This window comes from Lithobates pipiens, unplaced genomic scaffold (assembly GCF_037356315.1).
Source record: "Lithobates pipiens isolate NorthernLeopardFrog02 unplaced genomic scaffold, aLitPip1_a1.2 Scaffold_23, whole genome shotgun sequence".
NCBI lineage: Eukaryota > Metazoa > Chordata > Amphibia > Anura > Ranidae > Lithobates > Lithobates pipiens.
The window spans coordinates 117315392-117334937 of record NW_027507785.1 but is presented as its reverse complement, the minus strand read 5'-3'; the positions used below and the strand labels follow the sequence as shown (position 1 = coordinate 117334937).

The 19546-nt window shown below is 45.4% G+C and overlaps 1 protein-coding gene across 2 annotated transcripts in view; it reads right to left on the bottom strand.

Annotated features, from left to right (window-relative positions):
- TMPRSS6 (transmembrane serine protease 6) overlaps window positions 1-19546 on the bottom strand; it is a 430707-nt gene that overhangs the window by 339835 nt on the left and 71326 nt on the right. For both annotated transcript variants that reach the window (XM_077452249.1, XM_077452250.1), the window contains exons 4-5: window positions 19125-19192; window positions 10140-10318 (exon numbers count right to left, since the gene is read on the bottom strand). In XM_077452249.1, coding sequence (XP_077308375.1) covers window positions 10140-10318; window positions 19125-19192 — 247 coding nt within the window. The remainder of the gene's footprint in view (window positions 1-10139; window positions 10319-19124; window positions 19193-19546) is intronic.

The following is a 19546-nucleotide window of genomic DNA, read 5'->3' as shown; positions in this document are numbered from 1 at the left end:
AACCCCTGCTGCTGGCATCTGTTGTTATTGCTACCCATGTGATTGGAAGTGGCAGTTGCAAAAGTTCTCCCTCTGGAGCCACCACGGAAGGGAGTTCCTCATGGACAACGTAATCCGAATAAGCTGGGCTTTGTTGCCTGTCTGCTGATGAAAAAAACCTTTCTGACAGGGCCCCATCCTCCACTGTGCCCACTTCACCATTGGAATCGTTGCCACCATAGTGCCGATAATTCTCAGGCACTGGAGGGCATGGAGATGAGAAACAGAGAAAGCCGGATGGATTCTGTCTCTGATTATTGAGATCTTCCCTTCTGGTAACGAGATGGTGCCTCTGACCATATCAAAGGGGGCTCCTAAAAACACCAGGGACTGAACTCCTGTAGGGTGGAGATGACCTGACCTCTGTGTACTAGGAGTTGGTCCTTGTCTTGAGCCAACAGTAGAAGATCGTCTAAATGATGATGTAGACAAATCCCCTTGGTTCTAAGAACAGCCACGACTGCCAACAGAACTTTTGAAAAGACATGGAGAAGTTGATAGCCCGAAGGGAAGGCATGTGAACTGTAAATGAAGCCTGCCCACGGAGAAGCGGAGAAATATTTTGCAACGGGAACATGAAAATAGGTGTCCTTAAGGTCTATGGATACCATCCAGTCTCCTGGTTGGACGGAAAGTTGAATTGTAGATAGTGTTTCGATCTTGAATTTTTCTTTTTTGTTAAAGCGGTTCAGATGGGTCAGATCTATGACACCTCCAAGCCCCATTCATCTTTTGGACCATAAAGAGAGGAGAGTAAATTCCCATGCCTTGCCGGTTGACTAGGATGGGGATAACAGCCCCTTGAACCAACAAAGATTCTACGCAAGCTAGAAGAATCAGCCTTTTTTCTTCTGAAGCCCAAAAGAGAGGTGGAGCCCCACCTGAGTCTGGGGGCACTGTTGAAGGTCCAAGTATGACCGGAGGAAACCATCTTGAAGGTCCAGAAGTCTTGAATCGAGGCCACCCAGACATGTGGAAAGTGGAAAAGATGAGCCCCTACTTGGCCTGTCTGAGCGGGCCCAATCTCAAAAAGATTTGGTCTCCCCTTTTGTCTAATTTGTTGCCAAAAAGAGAAGACCCCTCAAAGGGGATTCGGCACCAAACTTGTTTTGAAGCTGGGTCAGCCAGCCAGGGACAGAGCCACAGAGCCCATTTGGCAGTGACAGAAGAAAGCATGACCCGGGCCACTAGGTGTTTGATGGCGATTGAAGCCTCTCCTAGAAAGGCGGATGCAAGTCTCAATTCCTGGCTAGGCAAACTCTTTGCCACATCTACTGAGATGTTTCTAAGCGTCTCGTCCACACTATCAGTCCATACCTCCATAGGTTTAGACATAGCCACCAGAGCTAAAGCTGGCTTACAGGCCATACCTGCTGTATGATACACTCTCTTCAGATCAGCATCAATCCGTCTATCCAAAACATCCTCAAAGGAGACTGTATCCTCCAAGGGCAGTGTCACATGTTTTACCAGCCTCATCACAGCTGCATCCACAAATGGGGCAGATTCTAAATGCTTAACCTCTTCCTCCTTGAAAGGATAGAGCTTCAAAACTTTACAAAGCATGGAGTTTTTCTTCTCCACCTTGCCCCATTCATCTGATGGCCTTGCCAAGTTCAGCGATGAATGGGAAGTTAACCCGTTCCTCCTTTAGCTGTTTGAAAAATGTCCTTTGTTTAGAGGGATCGGCCACTGGATCCTCCCAATTTAAGTCTCTCTGTTGGCCTTAACCAAGGGAGGAAGCAGAGCAAAATCAAATCCCACACAGGGACTATCTTCCTCAGAGTCACTGTCAGAGATGGCTGCCGAAGGGTGGATAGGCAAAGAGGATTCCCAAGTATCCTGTAATTGTGTCTCCCTTAACGGAGAACGTGGAGGCTCTGCAGGAGGAACATAGGACTGGTCAGCCTCAATACCTCTAAGTGACTCCTTAACAACCCTCTGAACCAGGGTTTTAAGTTGCTGATCTGCTCTTTCCCTAGATGCCTTGACGTAGCAGGGATCACACAAAGATTTCCCTGCAGGAACTTGTACTCTACACCCCCAACAGACACTAGCTGAGTGACTGGGGTGAACTGTTGAAGAATGAGATTGTTCCTCACTACGGTGTCCTGATCTTGAGGAAGAACCGTAATGTTTAGATTTGGAAGAGGAATGCCGGTGATGCGATTTAGAAGAGTCACTTCCTCTGTGAGAGCTGCATCGTTGTTCTTACCTAGAAGGGCTGAAATAAGAGAAAAGAAAAACCACAGGAAATACAATAGTCAGGGAAAACAGTAACCAGGCAAACCCTCCCCCCCAACTTCCGGTCAGTCAGGAGGAGAAAAAACACCTCTAAGTACCTTTTGTGAGGGGGCTGGCCACAAGCAGGTGGCGGGGAGTCCATGTCTCCAAAGACGTCCATGCGGGCTGAAAAGACACAGAATCAGTACCAGGGACAAGAAAGCCACAGCCCACCTGTCCCCAGAGAGCCACTTACCAGTAGCCAATACACAGGGGCAAGGGGAAGTCACCACAATAGCCCGCAAGCATTCCTGAGGCTTGCAGGCCACTTCCCCTGTTTAAATATGGCGCCCCTGTGACATCACCACTGCGCCATCATCTGTGCCCGTGCGAATGCGCAATTACCGTCATTTTGCCACTATCACGCAGGCGCGAAACCAAGCCTCATTCTCGTACCGCACTTGCGCATGCGCTGTACGGCTGAAAAAGAAACCGGAAGTAAACGGCGGCTGGAACGCAGGAGGAACCAGCCACCATGCCTGTAAGCCATACAAACAAACGAAAAAAGACAAAAAATAGACACATATATGGAAAAATAAGGAACACAAACTGCTGCCATGAAAAAGAAACATCTCACCACTCCCACCATGATCATAACATAGGCCGACCAGTGTGCAGCCTGCCTGCCAGTGGCTAGGATACTGGCTTCTTCCAGCACCTCTTCCAGTGCCCACTCCATACCCTGCTAATAGCTAGGGCTTAGCGGAGTAATGCGACCTTCCATTCCCAAATTCGCAGTTCGGCCAACCTTGATCTTGGGGGGCGAAAATCTTCAGGTAAAAATCCACCATTAGGTCCTCTGGAGGAGGACAAAAAAAGAACTCAGCTGTGGGCAGGGAGAAAAGATTTCTGGGAGTACTATAGGTTAGTAGAGGTGGGACTAAACCCACATGTTGCTGCAATAGAGTCTGTCAGGAAAGATAATTTGGAAAGATTCCACAAGACTTGGCAACCATGGTTTGTCTTTAAATACTTTCAGGACTTTGTAGACGCCATGTCATCCTGATGGTCCTCCTCATGAATGACTTCTAGGAGCCAATTGACAATAGTAATATGCAACACATACTACACCTAACCCTTTACTCCCATTTCACCCCTCTTCTCTTCTCTTCTCCTATCCTTTTACTCTATGCTACAATTTTGACAGCAGATGACAACAGACTTTCAGACTAAAATATGGTTATCAATGTTTTTTCTTTTCTCTATGTTGATATTGCCGATCTGATAACGGCTAAATTGAATTCTGTTTTTTTTCCTTTGTTTATCTCTGAATTTGATGACATGTGACTAGTTCAGATGTAGTTGATCTTTGGGTAATTAACAAACACTGAAAACAGCCAGAAAATATTCTCAGGTTAATATATGCTTTATTAAGTAAAAAAAAAAAAAAACTCATGCAGTTGCATCTGCGATTTGTGTATTGTGCATTTTTTCCTTTTCACTTTTCAATAAATCTTTGAATGCAAAAAAAAAAATATATATATTTTATTACAAATAGGTAAAACAGGATTACAATCAAAGGAAAACAATCCCTGTTTATGCGATATAAGCCATACCAACTATCAATACAAATTAACTAACTTAGTTAGTTAACCTGTATTGATAGCTGATATGGCTCAAGCCAGAACCCCTCAGAGGGAGAAATATCAGGCAGATACCAGGACAAAGAAGATGGGGCACCAGGGGACCCACACAGAGATTAATATTGTTTAAGCAAACATTGAACAGAAGTGTGTGGATACTAGGGATGAGCCGAACACCCCCCGGTTCGGTTCGCACCAGAACCTGTGACCGGACCGAAAATTTGCGTGAACTTTAGAACCCCATTAAAGTCTATGGGACTCAAACGTTAAAATTCAAAAGTGCTAATTTAAAGGCTAATATGCAAGTTATTGTCCTAAAAAGGGATTGGGGACCCGGCTCCTGCCCCAGGGGAAATATCAATGCAAAAAAAGTTTTAAAAACTGCAGTTTTTTCGGGAGCACTGATTTTAATGACGCTAAAAAAGTGAAGAACAAAAGTGAAATATTCATTTAAATATCATGCCTGGGGGGTGTCTATAGTATGCCTGTGAATTGGCACATGTTTCCCGTGTTTAGAACAGTCCCTGTACAAAATGACATTTCTAACGGAAAAAAGCTATTTAAAACTGCTTGCGGTTTTAATCTAATGTCTGGTCCCGGCATTATGGATGAAAATCATTGAGAAAAATGGCAGCATGGGTACCCCCCCCCCCCCCCCTGCACATTACCAGCCCCTTTGAGTCTTGTACGGATATTAAGGGGAACCTCATACCCAAATAAAAAAAAAGGCCTGGGGCTCTCAGGCCCTATATACTCAGAACAGCAGTATACAGGCAGTGCAAACAAGACAGGGACTGTGTAGGTTTGTTATTAAGTAGAATCTGTTTGTAATTTTGAACTGGTACATTTTTAAAATGTAGCTCCAGTCAAAAAATCTATTTTTAAGCTTTTTGGAAAACATAGGGAAGGGGTATCAGCCCTGTAACATTTTTTTCCATCTGTGTACCTCTTCAGAAGATTTCACCTCACTTTCTTTCCCAATGACCAATGTTTTTTGAAAATTTGTTTTTTTTAGTAAAACAAGGATTGGGATAAAGAATCAGTGGAGAGGAGAGACGTTTTTCCCATATCAACTCTTACAGGAGAGAATTTCCCTTCCTAGGGGTAGATTTCATATCAATTCCTGTTGTCTCCTTTTGTTTGCAAGTAGGAGACGTTTGTAAGTTGGATGTTTGAAAGTAGGGTATATGCTCTGCAGAAATTTGGGCTTAAGGTGTTGGTGTTGCCACAATGCTGTAAGCTCTCAAAGTGACTCTTGGTGGGCGCTGGAATGCCCTGATGTGAACTATTATATCAAGAATTGTAATTACGTGCCATTGTTGAACAGTGGTAGAAAAATCAGCACCACTGAATGTGCGTTCCGAAAGAACGCTGGATGCAGGGCAGGCCAGTAGCTCAATTGCATACCGTGCAAGCTCTGGCCAGTGATCCATCCTCAAGACCCAGTAACCCAGATGATTTTCAGTGGGAAAGGTGTCCAAGTCTGATCTTGCCCCTAGGTATTCCTGCACCATGTAAATCAGACGCTGGCGATGGTGACTGGAACCGATCATACCTTGGGGCTGCGGACTAAAAAATTGTCTGAACGCATCGGTCAGATGGCCACCTTCTCCACCGCTCCTTCTGTGACTGACCGAAGCCTCAGCAACACGTTGTCCAGGACCAGGAATTTGTAACCTCCCATTCTCTGGGAACGGATTACACAGACCTTTCTGCAAGGCCTCCCGAAGATGTCTCATCCTCTGCTCCCTCTGCGATGGCAAGATAAGGTCCTCAACCTTACCCTTGTACCGTGGATCAAGGAGAGTTGCCAGCCAGTAATGATCCCTCTCCTTGATCGGAAGAATACGAGGATCCTTCCGCAGGCTTTGTAGGATCAGGGAGGCCATGCAGTGGAGGTTAACTAAGGCATTCGGTCCAGAAGTCCTCTGGGTCACTAAGGATGACATGATCTGCAGCCACCTCCTCCCAGCCACGTACAAGTCCACAGGTTTTTTGGGACTGTAAATGATCCCTAAAAGACTGCTGCTGATGCTGAGTGCCAGGCTCCACCTCCATGCTGACACAAACCTCCTCCTCCTCTTCCTGTGCGATCAGCCAGCAGGAACACTGTCTTGATAAAGGGGGGCCTTGAGAGGCAAGAAAGTCCTCCTCTTCCTACCTCTGTTCTGCCTCAAGTACCCTGTCCATTATCCACACAGCGTGTGCTCCAACAGGTGGACTAGAGGGACAGTGTCACTGATGCATGCACTGCCACTGCTCGCCATCCTTGTGGCCTCCTCAAATGGTGACAGGACAGTGCATGCATCCCTGATCATGGCCCAAAAACAAGCTCCCTTGACTCTGTCTTGGTGCCGTAGTCGCACAGGTACTTATTGATGGCCTTCTGCTGCATGTGCAGCTGCTGCAGCATGGTCAACGTTGAGTTCCACCTGGTGGGCATGTCACAGATTACGCGGTTCTTGGGCAAGTTCAATTACTTTTGGAGGTCAGCCAGCCGAGTACTGGCATTATATGACCAGCAGAAAGGCACACAGACTTTCCTGGCCTGCCTCAGGACATCCTGTAAGCCTGCGTACCTGCACAAGAACCGCTGCACCACCAAGTTAAGGACGTGAGCCAGACAGGGCACATGGGTCAGTTGTCCCTGTCAGAGGGCGGAGAGGAGGTTGGTGTCATTGACGCAAACCACCATTCCTGGCTTAAGCTGGCATGGCATCAACTACCTCTCAGCCTGCCACTGCAGAGCTGACAGAATCTCTGCCCCAGTGTAGCCCCTGTCCCCCAAGCACACCAGCACAAGCATGGCATGGCATCTTTTTGCATGCGTAATTGCGTAGCCCCTTGAATGCCTACGGAGCACCGCTGATTCCGAGGACAAAGCATAGGAAGAGGCCTTGGAGCAAGAAGAAGAGGAGGGGGTGGAGGAGAGAGGAGAGGGGGTGGTGTCACAATCACCAGTAGTAGAATTTTGGAGGTGTGGTGGCGGAACAACCTCCAACACTACTGCACCTTGTCCTGCATCCTTCCCAGTTGCCAGAAGAGTCACCCAATGCGCCGTGAAAGATAGGTAACATCCCTGTCCATGCCTGTTGGACCATGACCATAATATGCACCTTACCTCTGACTGCCCTGTGCAGCGAGGCATGGACATTGCCTTCCACATGCCGGTAGAGAGCCAGAATTGCCTTCCGTGAGAAAAAGTGGCGTTTGGGAACCTGCCACTGAGGAACCGCACATTGCACAAACTCACGGAAGGGGGCCGAGTCTACCAACTGAAAAGGCAACAGTTGAAGTGCTAGCAATTTAGCCAAGCTAGCATTCAACCGCTGGGCATGTGGATGGCTGGTAGTGAACTTCTTTCGACGGTTCAGCAGCTGGGGCAGGGAAATTTGCCTGCTACAATCAGACGTCGGTGTACTGCTAGCAGAGTGCCCGCAAGTACTTGGCTGTGATAAAACCTAATTGTACACCTTCATTCCTCTCAATGCAGTTACAGAGAGAACTGAAGGTATAGTGGGGTTGGAGATCCCAGCTGATGAGGAGCAAGGATAAGTCCACTTTGTTCTTTGGTGTGGGCCTTTAAGGTACGCTTGCCAACGAGCTGCATGGCAGGTCAACATATGTCTGGTCAAGCATGTGGTGCCCAAGCAGTTGATGTTTTGGCCATGCGAGATACACTTGAGACATATGTTGCAAATAGCAGCGGTGCGATCTGATGCACTCGTCTCAAAAAAGGCCCACACCAAAGAACTTTTGGAATAACGTGCAGAGGCAGCACCCTGCACAGGCGGAGCTCTGCAGTGTGATTCAGTCAGTGTGCTGCCCTTAAGCTGGCCCCCGAAGGGCATCCTGCCTCATTGGAGATGTGCCTCCTCCTCCTTCTCTCTCCTATCAGGCACCCATGTGGAGTCAGTGACCTCATCATCCCCTCCCTTTTCATCACTGGAGCAAACCTGGCAGTATGCTGCAGCTGGTGGAACATGACTGTCAGATTGCTGTCCTTCTTGAGCATCCCCTCTCTCTGCGCTCACTCTACTGCCTTCCTCTAGCTGGGTATCATCATCAGAGCCTTCAAAACGCTGGGCATCCTCCTGGAGCATGTACCCAGCACTGTGGTCAAACAGTTCGGGGACTCCTCAGGAGGACATGGTGGGTCTAGGGAAGGAGTGACTGATGACATTGAGACGAGGGAAGAGGACACGTTGGCAGCTGCTTTGCTAGTACCCTGAGCCTGGGTGAGAAAGGATGAGGAGGATGAGGAGGGCTTGGTCATCCACTCTACCAAGTCTTTGGCATGATGCAGCTCAACACGTAGAGGTGCCAAAAATAAGGATAAGCGTGTCCCATGGCCACGTGCAGATGACGATGCATCACGTTCTCGACCAGCACTGTTGTCTCTAGACACAGAGCCTGCTTGGCCTCTTTTATTGGCTTGTGACTGTCTGCGTCTCCTTGTTGGCCTCTCCTTGTAGTGCAGGAGGCACACTACACACACTCTAACTGCTGCAGTGTTAGGTCACCTGAGACCAGGTGACAGATGCACTCCGTAGGAGTCAGAAGTACACCGCTAGGTAGTGGACCTTAGGACCGACTGCTGCGGATTGTACCCAGGGAGATTAAGGACACAGGTCTACTGGATCACTAACACAGATCCCAGTAGGAGCTAGAGCATAGATTCCCCAGGGCGCGGAGTCTAAGAGCCAGCAGGTGTTCGCCAGAGCCTCCAGTGGTGAGGATGGACTTCACTGCAGTCTGGCTCCAGGTCGCGGCCCCTAGGGTCTCACAGCTCACGCTCACAGTAGACTACAGGAGAAGGAAGCAGCAGGCTGGAACGACAAGGATAGTAAGGGCATAAGGCAGAGGTCAGGGCAACTAGCAGACAGGAACAACAGAGTACACGCCAAAGGTTCAGGGTCATAGGCAGACAGGGATGGTCGGGGAAATGCCAAAAGGTCAAGGTCACAAGCAGACAGGAATCGTTGATAACATGCCAAGCACACAGCAAGCAGGAAACAGGAAGCCAAACACACAATGAATACACAATGGTTGATCAGCACCACTGGCTTGCAGTGCACAGGTTAATATATGGTTCCCTGATAGGGCCTGGGGTGGAGCCATGCTTAGAGGAGAGGTTATAAAAACCACCAGGTGGAAGAGGCTGGCCTCTTAGTCTGAACACATGAGGAGAGGTAAGCAAACAGAGGAAGATTACTGCATAACCATGACTTGCAGATGCCTGTATTACAGAAACAGAACAACACCAGCAATAAGGGGTAGCTTCAGGTGTATACTGTGCAGAAGGCACATAACACCCACTGTAACTGCTGCAGATGCCTGTATTACAAAAACAGAACAACACAGCAATAAGGGGTAGCTTCAGATGTATATTGTGCAGGAGGCACACAACAACCACTTTAACTGCTGCAGATGCCTGTATTACAGAAACAGAACAACACGAGCAATAAGGGGTATCTTCAGGTGTATACTGTGCAGGAGGCACACAACACCCACTCTAACTGCTGCAGATGCCTGTATTACAGAAACAGAACAACACCAGCAATAAGGGGTAGCTTCAGGTTTATACTGTGCAGGAGGCACACAACACCCACTTTAACTGCTGCAGATGCCTGTATTACAGAAACAGAACAACACCAGCAATAAGGGGTAGCTTCAGGTGTATACTGTGCAGGAGGCACACAACACCCACTTTAACTGCTGCAAATGCCTGTATTACAGAAACAGAACAACACCAGCAATAAGGGGTATCTTCAGGTGTATACTGTGCAAGAAGCACACAACACCCACTCTAACTTCTGCAGATGCCTGTATTACAGAAAAAAACACCAGTAATAAAGGGTAGCTTCAGGTGCATACTGTGCAGGAGGCACACAACACCCACTGAACAAGCGCTAGGTTCCCAAGCAACAAACACACTGTCCCTGCCTATCGTGCTCTTTCCCTGACCGCCACAACACATTACACAAGGCCGCCACGCTGGCGGCCTTATATAGTGTGGGGTGTGTACTAAACCCCCCTGAGCTATAATTGGCCACAGGCATCCTGCCTGTGGCCAATTATTGCTCTCCTCGCTGCCGGCGCTGTGATTGGCCAAGCATGCAGGGTCACAGTGAATGCTTGACTCGAACTCAAGCTCATCCCTAGTGATCATGACCATGTATGCATATGTTCTGCAAACATAAAGAAAGGAACATGTACAATGTATATACTGACCATATATATTCAGTGAGTGTTGGTCCACGTAGTACTGGTCAAATATGTAGGCTTTTGAGTTGTTAGCCTTGGACATCAGAACACGAGTAAGTGCTTCTTCTACAGTGGATACTGTGACATATTTATTGTTCGAATTAGGGACATCCAAGATTACCCAGAAGAAGACTGTCAAACCCCTCCTAAAGAAAAAAACATGGACATTGGTGATTTTATCCATGAATCCATGGCAATTGTATATATTCTATAATTCTCTGTAATTCTATATAAAAAGGCTTAATACCTCTACTGAGGTGGCACCCACACTGCAAATTTTCTCTCAATGACTACCCAACAGTAACTCAAACTTTAGAAATACAGAAAGCAACACCAGACTAAAAACAGATGAAAGAGTCCAAGGTAATTTCCAATTTTTAGTATCACACCACTGTCCTTTTATCAGGGTTCAAGCTGCAATGGAGGGTTCAGCAGCAATGTAAAATAGTCTATTTCTCCTCAGCAACTGTTAGCCACTTGCCGACTGCCGAACTGGGAATATATGTCATAATTTTAAAAGTTAAATACAGGGGGTAATCTTTTAGGTGGATGGTTTTTAGATAAAAGTTATCCCAGTGGCAGATTCACAGAGGGATCACTTTTGGAAGGGCGGGAGAGGTGCCACCCCCCTCCCGCCACTTCCCAGTGGTTCCCAGGCTAACGTTACCGATCGCTGAGCTTGGGAACCAATATGGCCACCGCTCATCTACGGAGGGCCAGAGCGATGTAGACGCCACTTCTGGTTCACGGGCCATGTAAACATGATTTTTTTTCTTAAAGTAAATATAATGTAGTGCACCCACACGGAGTCGCAAGTATACTTGGACCCCCACCTTGCACAGCCTGGCACACCAAATCTTCACAGGCACATTTGAGTCAGAGAACAGCCCATGACTTTGTTTTTTTTTGTTTTATGATGGGTAGTTGTGACAGACCTAGCCAGGACAGGGGTATTTGGAGGAAATTGGGAAACATTGTTCCTCTTATGTGTATAAGTCACCCTGTTTCTATTAAGGGCACAGGGTAACCAAGCAAATAATGTTCCAGAGCATTGGGAAGCAGCTTCTTGGTGGAGATACCCAGTCAAGCTGTCTGGGTTCCGTCACGTTTGGTGGCAAGCAGTGGGATGCTTCCTTGTGCCTGGGACATCCAAACCTCCACCGGGATCCAAGATCGGTATGGCAGACTTTGGTCACCACAGCAGAGATATGGACCTGGCATCAGAGTTCCTGGGGCTGCTGCAGATTGTCTTTTCAACATACTCCAGGACCATGTCTGCGGATAAATACCTGGAGCTCAGGCAGCAGATTGGGTAGGGCTCTGGATTGGAGCCATCCAGGTCGCTTGGTATACAACAGGGCAAGAGCTTTCCAACCCCAGAGCAATGGACCAGTGACCAATGGGCATTGCGGATGACTTTCCTGGGGGAGCAGCCCCAGGAGCAATGGGTAACTGAGTTGAACAGGCTGGTTCAGTAGGAGCTGGACAATCGTTATCAGGCTCTGCAATGGCACGTAGAGCAGGAAAATTTAGGGAAGACAAAAGAATGCTCTCCAGAGGGATATGACTTTGGTGGCCCTGGATTACTGTGGGAGAGCCTTACAGATTGTTTTGTGTTTGGCGATGAAGGGGAACCATCCTTGAGGACCTGCGAGAATAAAGAGAGGCTATTCTCGGTCTTGCAGGGGTCTCTGAGCTTAAACCTGGAAAGGGCATACAGGGAACTGCTGGAACATGTTCAGCAGCATGCCCCAGAATCAGCAGTGAAAGGAGATGGTGAACCTCTATCTCCAGACACCAGTTCAGGAGACTAGGGATTTAATAGACTTTTCAGCTGAGGAAGAACAACCTGGTGATGGCAGCTCTTCAGCCTTCAGCAGAAGAGCTGGCATCAAGGCCAAACAACAGATTCAGCCTTCTGAGAGAAGAGGCAATGAGTCTTTCTTTCTCAAGATTGACAGGGACATGGGATTTCCTGCCAGCAGCATATGTGTAGTTATAAGAAACTTCTCCAGCTGAAGCACTGGCAACCGGACAGAGACCTCTGTCTCACACCTGTGTCAGTTCCGGAGGCCCAGGGTGAGAAAGAGATGGTCACTCCCCAACAAGGATTTGTGCACCTGGGAGACAGTACCAGAGAAAGGGCATCCCAGCAGCAGACGGCACCCCAGAATGATGACACCAACGCAGCTGAAGTGCTGGCAACCGAGACCTCTGCCCCACACCTGTGGCAGTTCCGGAGGCCCAGGGTGAGGTGGTGGCGATCACTTCTGAGCAGCAGATCATGATCCAAGGGGAGAAGGGAGAGAATGTTGTCGTCTTCCCTCCTCAACAGTCAGTCAGAGTGGAGGAATCTGTCTACCCTCCTCAAGTTAGTCAGAGCGGATGATGTGAGCGATGAAGCAGTAACGGGGCAGAACACTACTGGCCTCTGCACACATCAATCCACTCTGCAGGAACTCCAGGGAGAGAATGCAATCTGCACTTTACAACTGCTTGAGCTGGTGTCGTGGATGGGGCTGAGGTCTCCACTAACAGAAACCCAGCAAAATTTCTGGCAACAGGGCAGAGTGCTACCAACCTCTACCCAACACCTACAGTTCCTCCACAGCTTATGGGAGCTAGGGCAAATAGCCCATCTTCCTGGCAGCAGACTGAGCCCTGGAATATTAGAAACCACCCAGCTTTGCTCCACATCTACTGATGACAACTATTCCTTGCAGCCAAGAATGGAGATTATGCAGACTGACTATGTGAGTTCACTCTGCTCGACTAATGCATGTCCAGACCAGGTTGAGGTCTGGGACCTTGTTAGTCGACTTTTTATGGGGAGAAATATGACAGTCCTAGACAGGGGCTTTTGAATGAAACTGGGAAACCTTTGTTTCAGACCCTCATATGTGTAAGTTACCCTGCGTCTATTAAGGGCACAGGGTGACCAAGCAAATAATGGACAACTACTTAATGGACATTGAGAATTCGGTTTGGATTACTGCAGATGGCACAGTAATACAGTGGTGTGAAAAAGTGTTTGCCCCCTTCCTCATTTCCTGTTCCTTTGCATGTTTGTCACACTTAAGTGTTTCGGAACATCAAACCAATTTAAACAATAGTCAAGGACAACACAAGTAAACACAAAATGCAATTTGTAAATGAAGGTGTTTATTATTAAAGGTGAAAAAAAATCCAAACCATCATGGCCCTGTGTGAAAAAGTGATTGCCCCCCTTGTTAAAACATACTATAACTGTGGTTGTCCACACCTGAGTTCAATTTCTCTAGCCACACCCAGGCCTGATTATTGCCACACCTGTTCACAATCAAGGCATCACTTAAATAGGAGCTGCTTGACACAGTAAGGTCCACCAGAAGATCCTTAAAAGCTACACATCATGCCGAGACCCAAAGAAATTCAGGAACAATTGAGAAAGAAAGTAATTGAGATCTATCAGTCTGGAAAGGGTTATAAAGCCATTTCCAAAGCTTTGGGAATCCAGCAAACCACAGTGAGAGCCATTATCTACAAATGGCGAAGACATGGAACAGTGGTGAACCTTCCCAGGAGTGGCCGGCCGCCCAAAATTACCCCAAGAGCGCAGCGACGACTCATCCAAGAGGTCACAAAAGACCCCACAACAACGTCCAAGGAACTGCAGGCCTCACTTGCCTCAGTTAAGATCAGCGTTCATGCCTCCACCATCAGGAAAAGACTGGGCAAAAATGGCCTGCATGGCAGAGTTCCAAGGAGAAAACCACTGCTGAGCAAAAAGAACATCAAAGCTCGTCTCAATTTCTCCACAACACATCTTGATGATCCCTAAGACTTTTGGGACAACATTCTGTGGACCGATGAGACAAAAGTGGAACTCTTTGGAAGGTGTGTGTCCAAGTATATCTGGCGTAGAAGGAACACTGCATTTCATAAAAAGAACATTATACCAACAGTAAAATATGGTGGTGTTAGTGTGATGGTCTGGGGCTGTTTTGCTGCTTCAGGACCTGGAAGACTTGCCGTGATAAAAGGAACTATGAATTCTGCTGTCTACCAAGAGATCCTGAAGGAGAATGTCCGACCATCTGTTCGTGTACTCAAGCTGAAACGAACTTGGGTTCTGCAGCAGGACAATGATTCTAAACACACCAGCAAGTCCACCACCGAATGGCTGAAGAAAAACAAAATGAAGACTTTGGAGTGGCCTAGCCAAAGTCCTGACCTGAATCCTATTGAGATGTTGTGGTATGACCTTAAAAAGGCCGTTCATGCTCGAAAACCCTCTAATGTAACTGAATTAGGACAATTCTGCAAAGATGAGTGGGCCAAAATTCCTCCAGGACGCTGTAAAAGCCTCATTGCACGTTATCGCAAATGCTTGGTTGCAGTTGTTGCTGCTAAGGGTGGCCCAACCAGTTATTAGGTTTAGGGGGCAATCACTTTTTCACACAGGGCCATGATGGTTTGGATTTTTTTTCACCTTTAATAATAAACACCTTCATTTACAAATTGCATTTTGTGTTTACTTGTGTTGTCCTTGACTATTCTTTAAATTGGTTTGATGTTCCGAAACACTTAAGTGTGACAAACATGCAAAGGAACAGGAAATGAGGAAGGGGGCAAACACTTTTTCACACCACTGTAATTATCAACCATATTCCTCAAGAAATCTATGATACATTAATTACACTGTATCAGAATGAGCATTGTATGAGCTTTGCCTCGGACTATTGTAGGTAGGAGATGAACAGTTTTATACTGAGGTCTCCTGCTTTTTTCTGAAGGTGTTCTGTGTTTATACTTGTTAACTATACTTACAGTATACTTTGATAATGTGTATTGTACCTTCTGAGCTTGGAGTCGGCAAGTCTGACCTGCACTGTGACATCTGAGTTATCCATGTGGTTAATTAGGGATGTGGGTACAATAAAAAAAATGGTTTTGATCTTTTACTTTAAGGGTAGAGGAGAGATTTGGAGTCTTTTAGACCCCAGATCTCTACAAAAAGAGCACCCGTCATGCTGTATTGGTTTTGCAAGGGATGTTTACATTCCTTGCAAAAGCAATAAAAGTGATCACATTTTTTTAAAGGCACAGCATAAAATTTTTAAAAATATAATAAAATGTGTTTAAAAAAATAAAATATTTAAACGCCCTAGTCCTTAGTGAATGTAGGTCATGCCCGCATATCTAAACGGTGTTTGAACCACACATGTGAGGGATTGCCTCAAATGTATGATCAAGAGAAATAATTCTAGCTCTAGATCTCCTCTGTAACTCTAAACTGGTAACCAGTAGACATATGTATAGCGTCGCCTATGAAGATTTTGAAGTAGCGTAGTTTGGTGCTATTCCAACGAGCGAGCACAATTATAAAGCCTGACATGTTGGGTATCTATTTACTCGGTGTAAAATCATCTTTCATGTTATACAAAACCATTGGGGTATATATTATGTTTGGTTTTTAATTCATTTAACTGTATTTTTTTTCCCCAAAAATTGCATTTGAAAAACAGCAGTGCAAAAACCGCGTGACATTAAAAAAAAATTAAAAAACTGCTATTTTATTCTCTAGGGTCTCTGTAAATAATATATATATATATATATATATATATATATATATATATATATATATATATATAATGTTTGGGGGTTCTAAGTAATTGTTTAGTAAAAATTGTGATTTTAACTTGTAATCAACAAAAATCCGCTGGGTCCTTATTACGCTATGAAGTGAGCTTAATACTAGTTCTAATATAGGACGGTGAGGTCATTGCTTTTTAGAGTCCATCCAAGTCTTATCCTGTGTTGAGCCCTGATAACCCTCCCCCCTCTGTCTCCCCAGTGGTTTCATCACTTTTCAGGAAAATAACATAGTTCCCAGCTTCTTAAAATATCATATCTGAATATACAGTGCCTAGAAAAGGTAGTTTTCCAGATTTTGTCATGTTACAACCAAAAATGTAAATGTTTTTGATTTAGATTTTATGTGATAGACCAACAAAAAGTGTCACATAATTGTGAAATAGAGGGAAAATTGTGGCGTGCATTTGTATTCGGCCCCCCGAGTCAATACTTTGTAGAATCACTTTTCACTGCAATTACAGCTGCACGTCTTTTTGGGTATGTCTCTACCAGCTTTTAAGCTTTGTAGCTCTGGCTGTATGTTTAGGGTCATAGTCCTGCTGGAAGTTGAACCTTTGCCCCAGTCTCAAGTCTTTTTCAGACTCTACCAGGTTTTCTTCTAAGATTACCCTGTATTTGTCTCCTTCCAGCTTCCTATCAACTCTGACCAGCTTCCCTGTTCCTGCTGAAGAAAACCAAATCTACAACATGTTTGCTGTGGCTTCTCGGGAACTGCAAATGGGACTTCTTATGGCTTTCTTTCAACAATGGTTTTCTTCTTGCCACTCTTCCATAAAGGCCAGATTTGTGGAGTACACGACTAATAGTTGTCTTGTGGACAGATTCTCCCACCTGAGCTGTGGATCTCTGCAGCTCCTCCAGAGTTACCATGAGCCTCTTTCCTTGTTGGTCTGTCAGTTTAGGTGATCGGCCATGTCTTGGTAGGTTTACATTGTGTTATACTCTTTCCATTTTCAGATGATGGCTCAAACAGTGCTCCGTGAGATGTTCAAAGGTTAGGATATTTTTTTATAACCTAACCCTGCTTTAAACTTCTCCACAATTATATCCCTGACCTGTCTGGTGTGTTCATTGGCCTAAATTACACACAGGGAGACTTTATTTACTAATTAGGTGACTTCTGAAGGCAATTGATTTCACTAGATTTTAGTTAGGGGTATCAGAGTAAGGCCCCTTTCACACTGGACGGATCAGTAATGATCCGCCCGTGATGATCCGCTCGCTCAGCGGGGATCGCTCCGTTGTCCCCGCTGAGCTGGCTGCGGACAGGGTGGTCTCCGCACACTGTGCTCCTCTATGGGGATCAGATGCGCACGGACCGTCTGTCCGTGTTCATCCGATCCGCTCTGCAGACGGATAGAAAATAGGATTTTCCTCCGTCTGCAGAATCAGACAGTAGCGGAGGCGGACGAAATCGGGTGTCTGCGGATGTTCATGACATGACAATACTGCTCATTAACTACTTGCTGACTGCCCGCCGCTGACGGCAGAATGTCACTCCTGTGCAAATCATTGTAGCTGTACGGTGGGTGCTTTAAGGAGTATAGGGCGCACGCTCACATCGCCGCATCCCTAAGGAGCCGATGCTCGTGCCTGTGTGTGTCCTGTCGGGGGAGAAAAGACAGATCATGTGTTCCTAGTATATAGGAACAACGATTGATCTCCTCCCCAAGTCAGTCCCATCCCCCCACAGTTAGAACACACAGTGAGGGAACACATTTCACCCCTTGATCGCCCCCTAGTGTTAACCCCTTCCCTGCCAGCAATCAGTGCATTTTTATAGCACTGATTGCTCTATAAATGTCAATGATCCCAAAAGTGTCCAATCTGTCTGCCACAATGTCAAAGTCCCGATAAAAATTGCAGAAAAAAATTGGGGATATTTATTATAGCAAAAAGTAAAAAAAAGTGTTTTTTTTTTAAATTGTCGCTCTTCTTTTATTTATAAAAATCGCATAGGTGATCAAATACCACCAAGAGAAAGCTCTATTTGTGGGAAAAAAGGACATACATTTTGTTTAGGTACAACATCGCATTACCACACAATTGTCAGTTAAAGCGACGCAGTGCTGTATCGCAAAAAATGGCTTGGTCAGGAAGGGGGTAAATCCTTCCAGGGCTGAAGTGGTTAAATAAAAACAGGCTTATTAAAAAAAATATTCATTTGCATTACAAGTGTGTTTACTCTGAAGCAAGTTTCATTCATATTATTGATTTCATTAAAAAAGTGTTGGGCTACATTACCTGTCAAACTCATTTGACCATCTTGATTTCTGTGGCACTGGGATTTAAAGAAATTCCCTGGGTCCTGCAAACTTACCCCATGTCTGGGTGGCAGGGGCACTCTATACAGTGGGTTGTATGTTACATAATTCTGACCTTTGCAGCCTATGGGCCATATATTCTTGTTTGATGCACTCTGTAGGCTGTGCTAGTACTAATTTGTCGCTGAATATTAACAAATCTCTTATTGATGGTAGGCTCAGACATAAAAGCATATGTAATGGGAACATTTGAAAAAATTACTTTTCCTCCTAGAGTTATTTTGTTCTGTAAGACTCCTGGTTGTGGCACAGGATTTACGAAAGAAAGCCTTGAGTACACTTGCTTCCACAGCGTGTTCCTATGTGGTGTTCTGTAGAAGATCTGGAAGCACAGAAGCTCATTGTTTGGGTTTCTCGGCTTAACACTAGACCTTGGTCATCTCTGATAGCTGAGACAAATAATCCATGTCCCAGTGCCATTGTATAAAGGCATTCTAGTGATTGAACTATTCCCTACATGATCAACAATAACACATTTTGGCTATAGATAGACTTTAATTAGTGGAAATGGGTTGTATGTGATGTAGCATTGATGATTTCAACTAGACAACTAAGGGATCTTTATCTGGTATCTTACTTAATTCCTTTTATATATATTGCATTATTTAAAAAAATATTAAAACTGATTTGTGTGTATGTTTTATGGAGGAGGGGGGGTTCTTATTTCATTCTCAGCATAGCTTGCACATGGATATGTTTTAATCAATATTTACTGTTTTATAATCACTTTTGCGGTTCATTGTGAGTTACCTTTTATATTTATACAGTTTTTTGCATAAATATACTTCTACTATCCATACATATACATTGTTCACACATTTTGAAAAATGTTTTTGTTATGTAGGGATGTTGTATACAGTAGATGTGTATTTGTCTAATTTTTTTTTAGAGCTGCTTTTTTGTTGGAGCTTTTGCTAAATGGTAACCTTGTACCAGAAAATTCAAATGGTTGATGGTAATGATAACCTTCAGAGTTTTTTTTAAATCTTACCCAAAAGCATAAACTTTGCTTGTATTGTGATAGACAGCCAGTTCAGAGGCCAAGACAAGACGAGTGACCTGAAAAGAGAGTACCATGATTACACAAGACATTATTGTAACGTACAGACATCTGGCCTTCTTACATAAAGGTTATTTTTCAAACTAAACACCTTTTAAATACTTGCAGTATTTTCATAGTGTGCAGCAGGCATTTCCTATGTGTACTTAGAGTGCTAGAAAGACATTATTTTTAGCCAACCCTAAATACAAAGCGAGCAAATAAGTACTGTGAGGAATTAGCTCAGCAGCGGTTTGTGCGTGTCTCCCTGGATGAGTACACAGCACGGTGAAAAAGGAACCTAATTACCTGTCCTGGAGAAACCTATGGCTGCCCAGGCACCTGACTGTCATCCTCCCTAAGCAGCCTGGGAG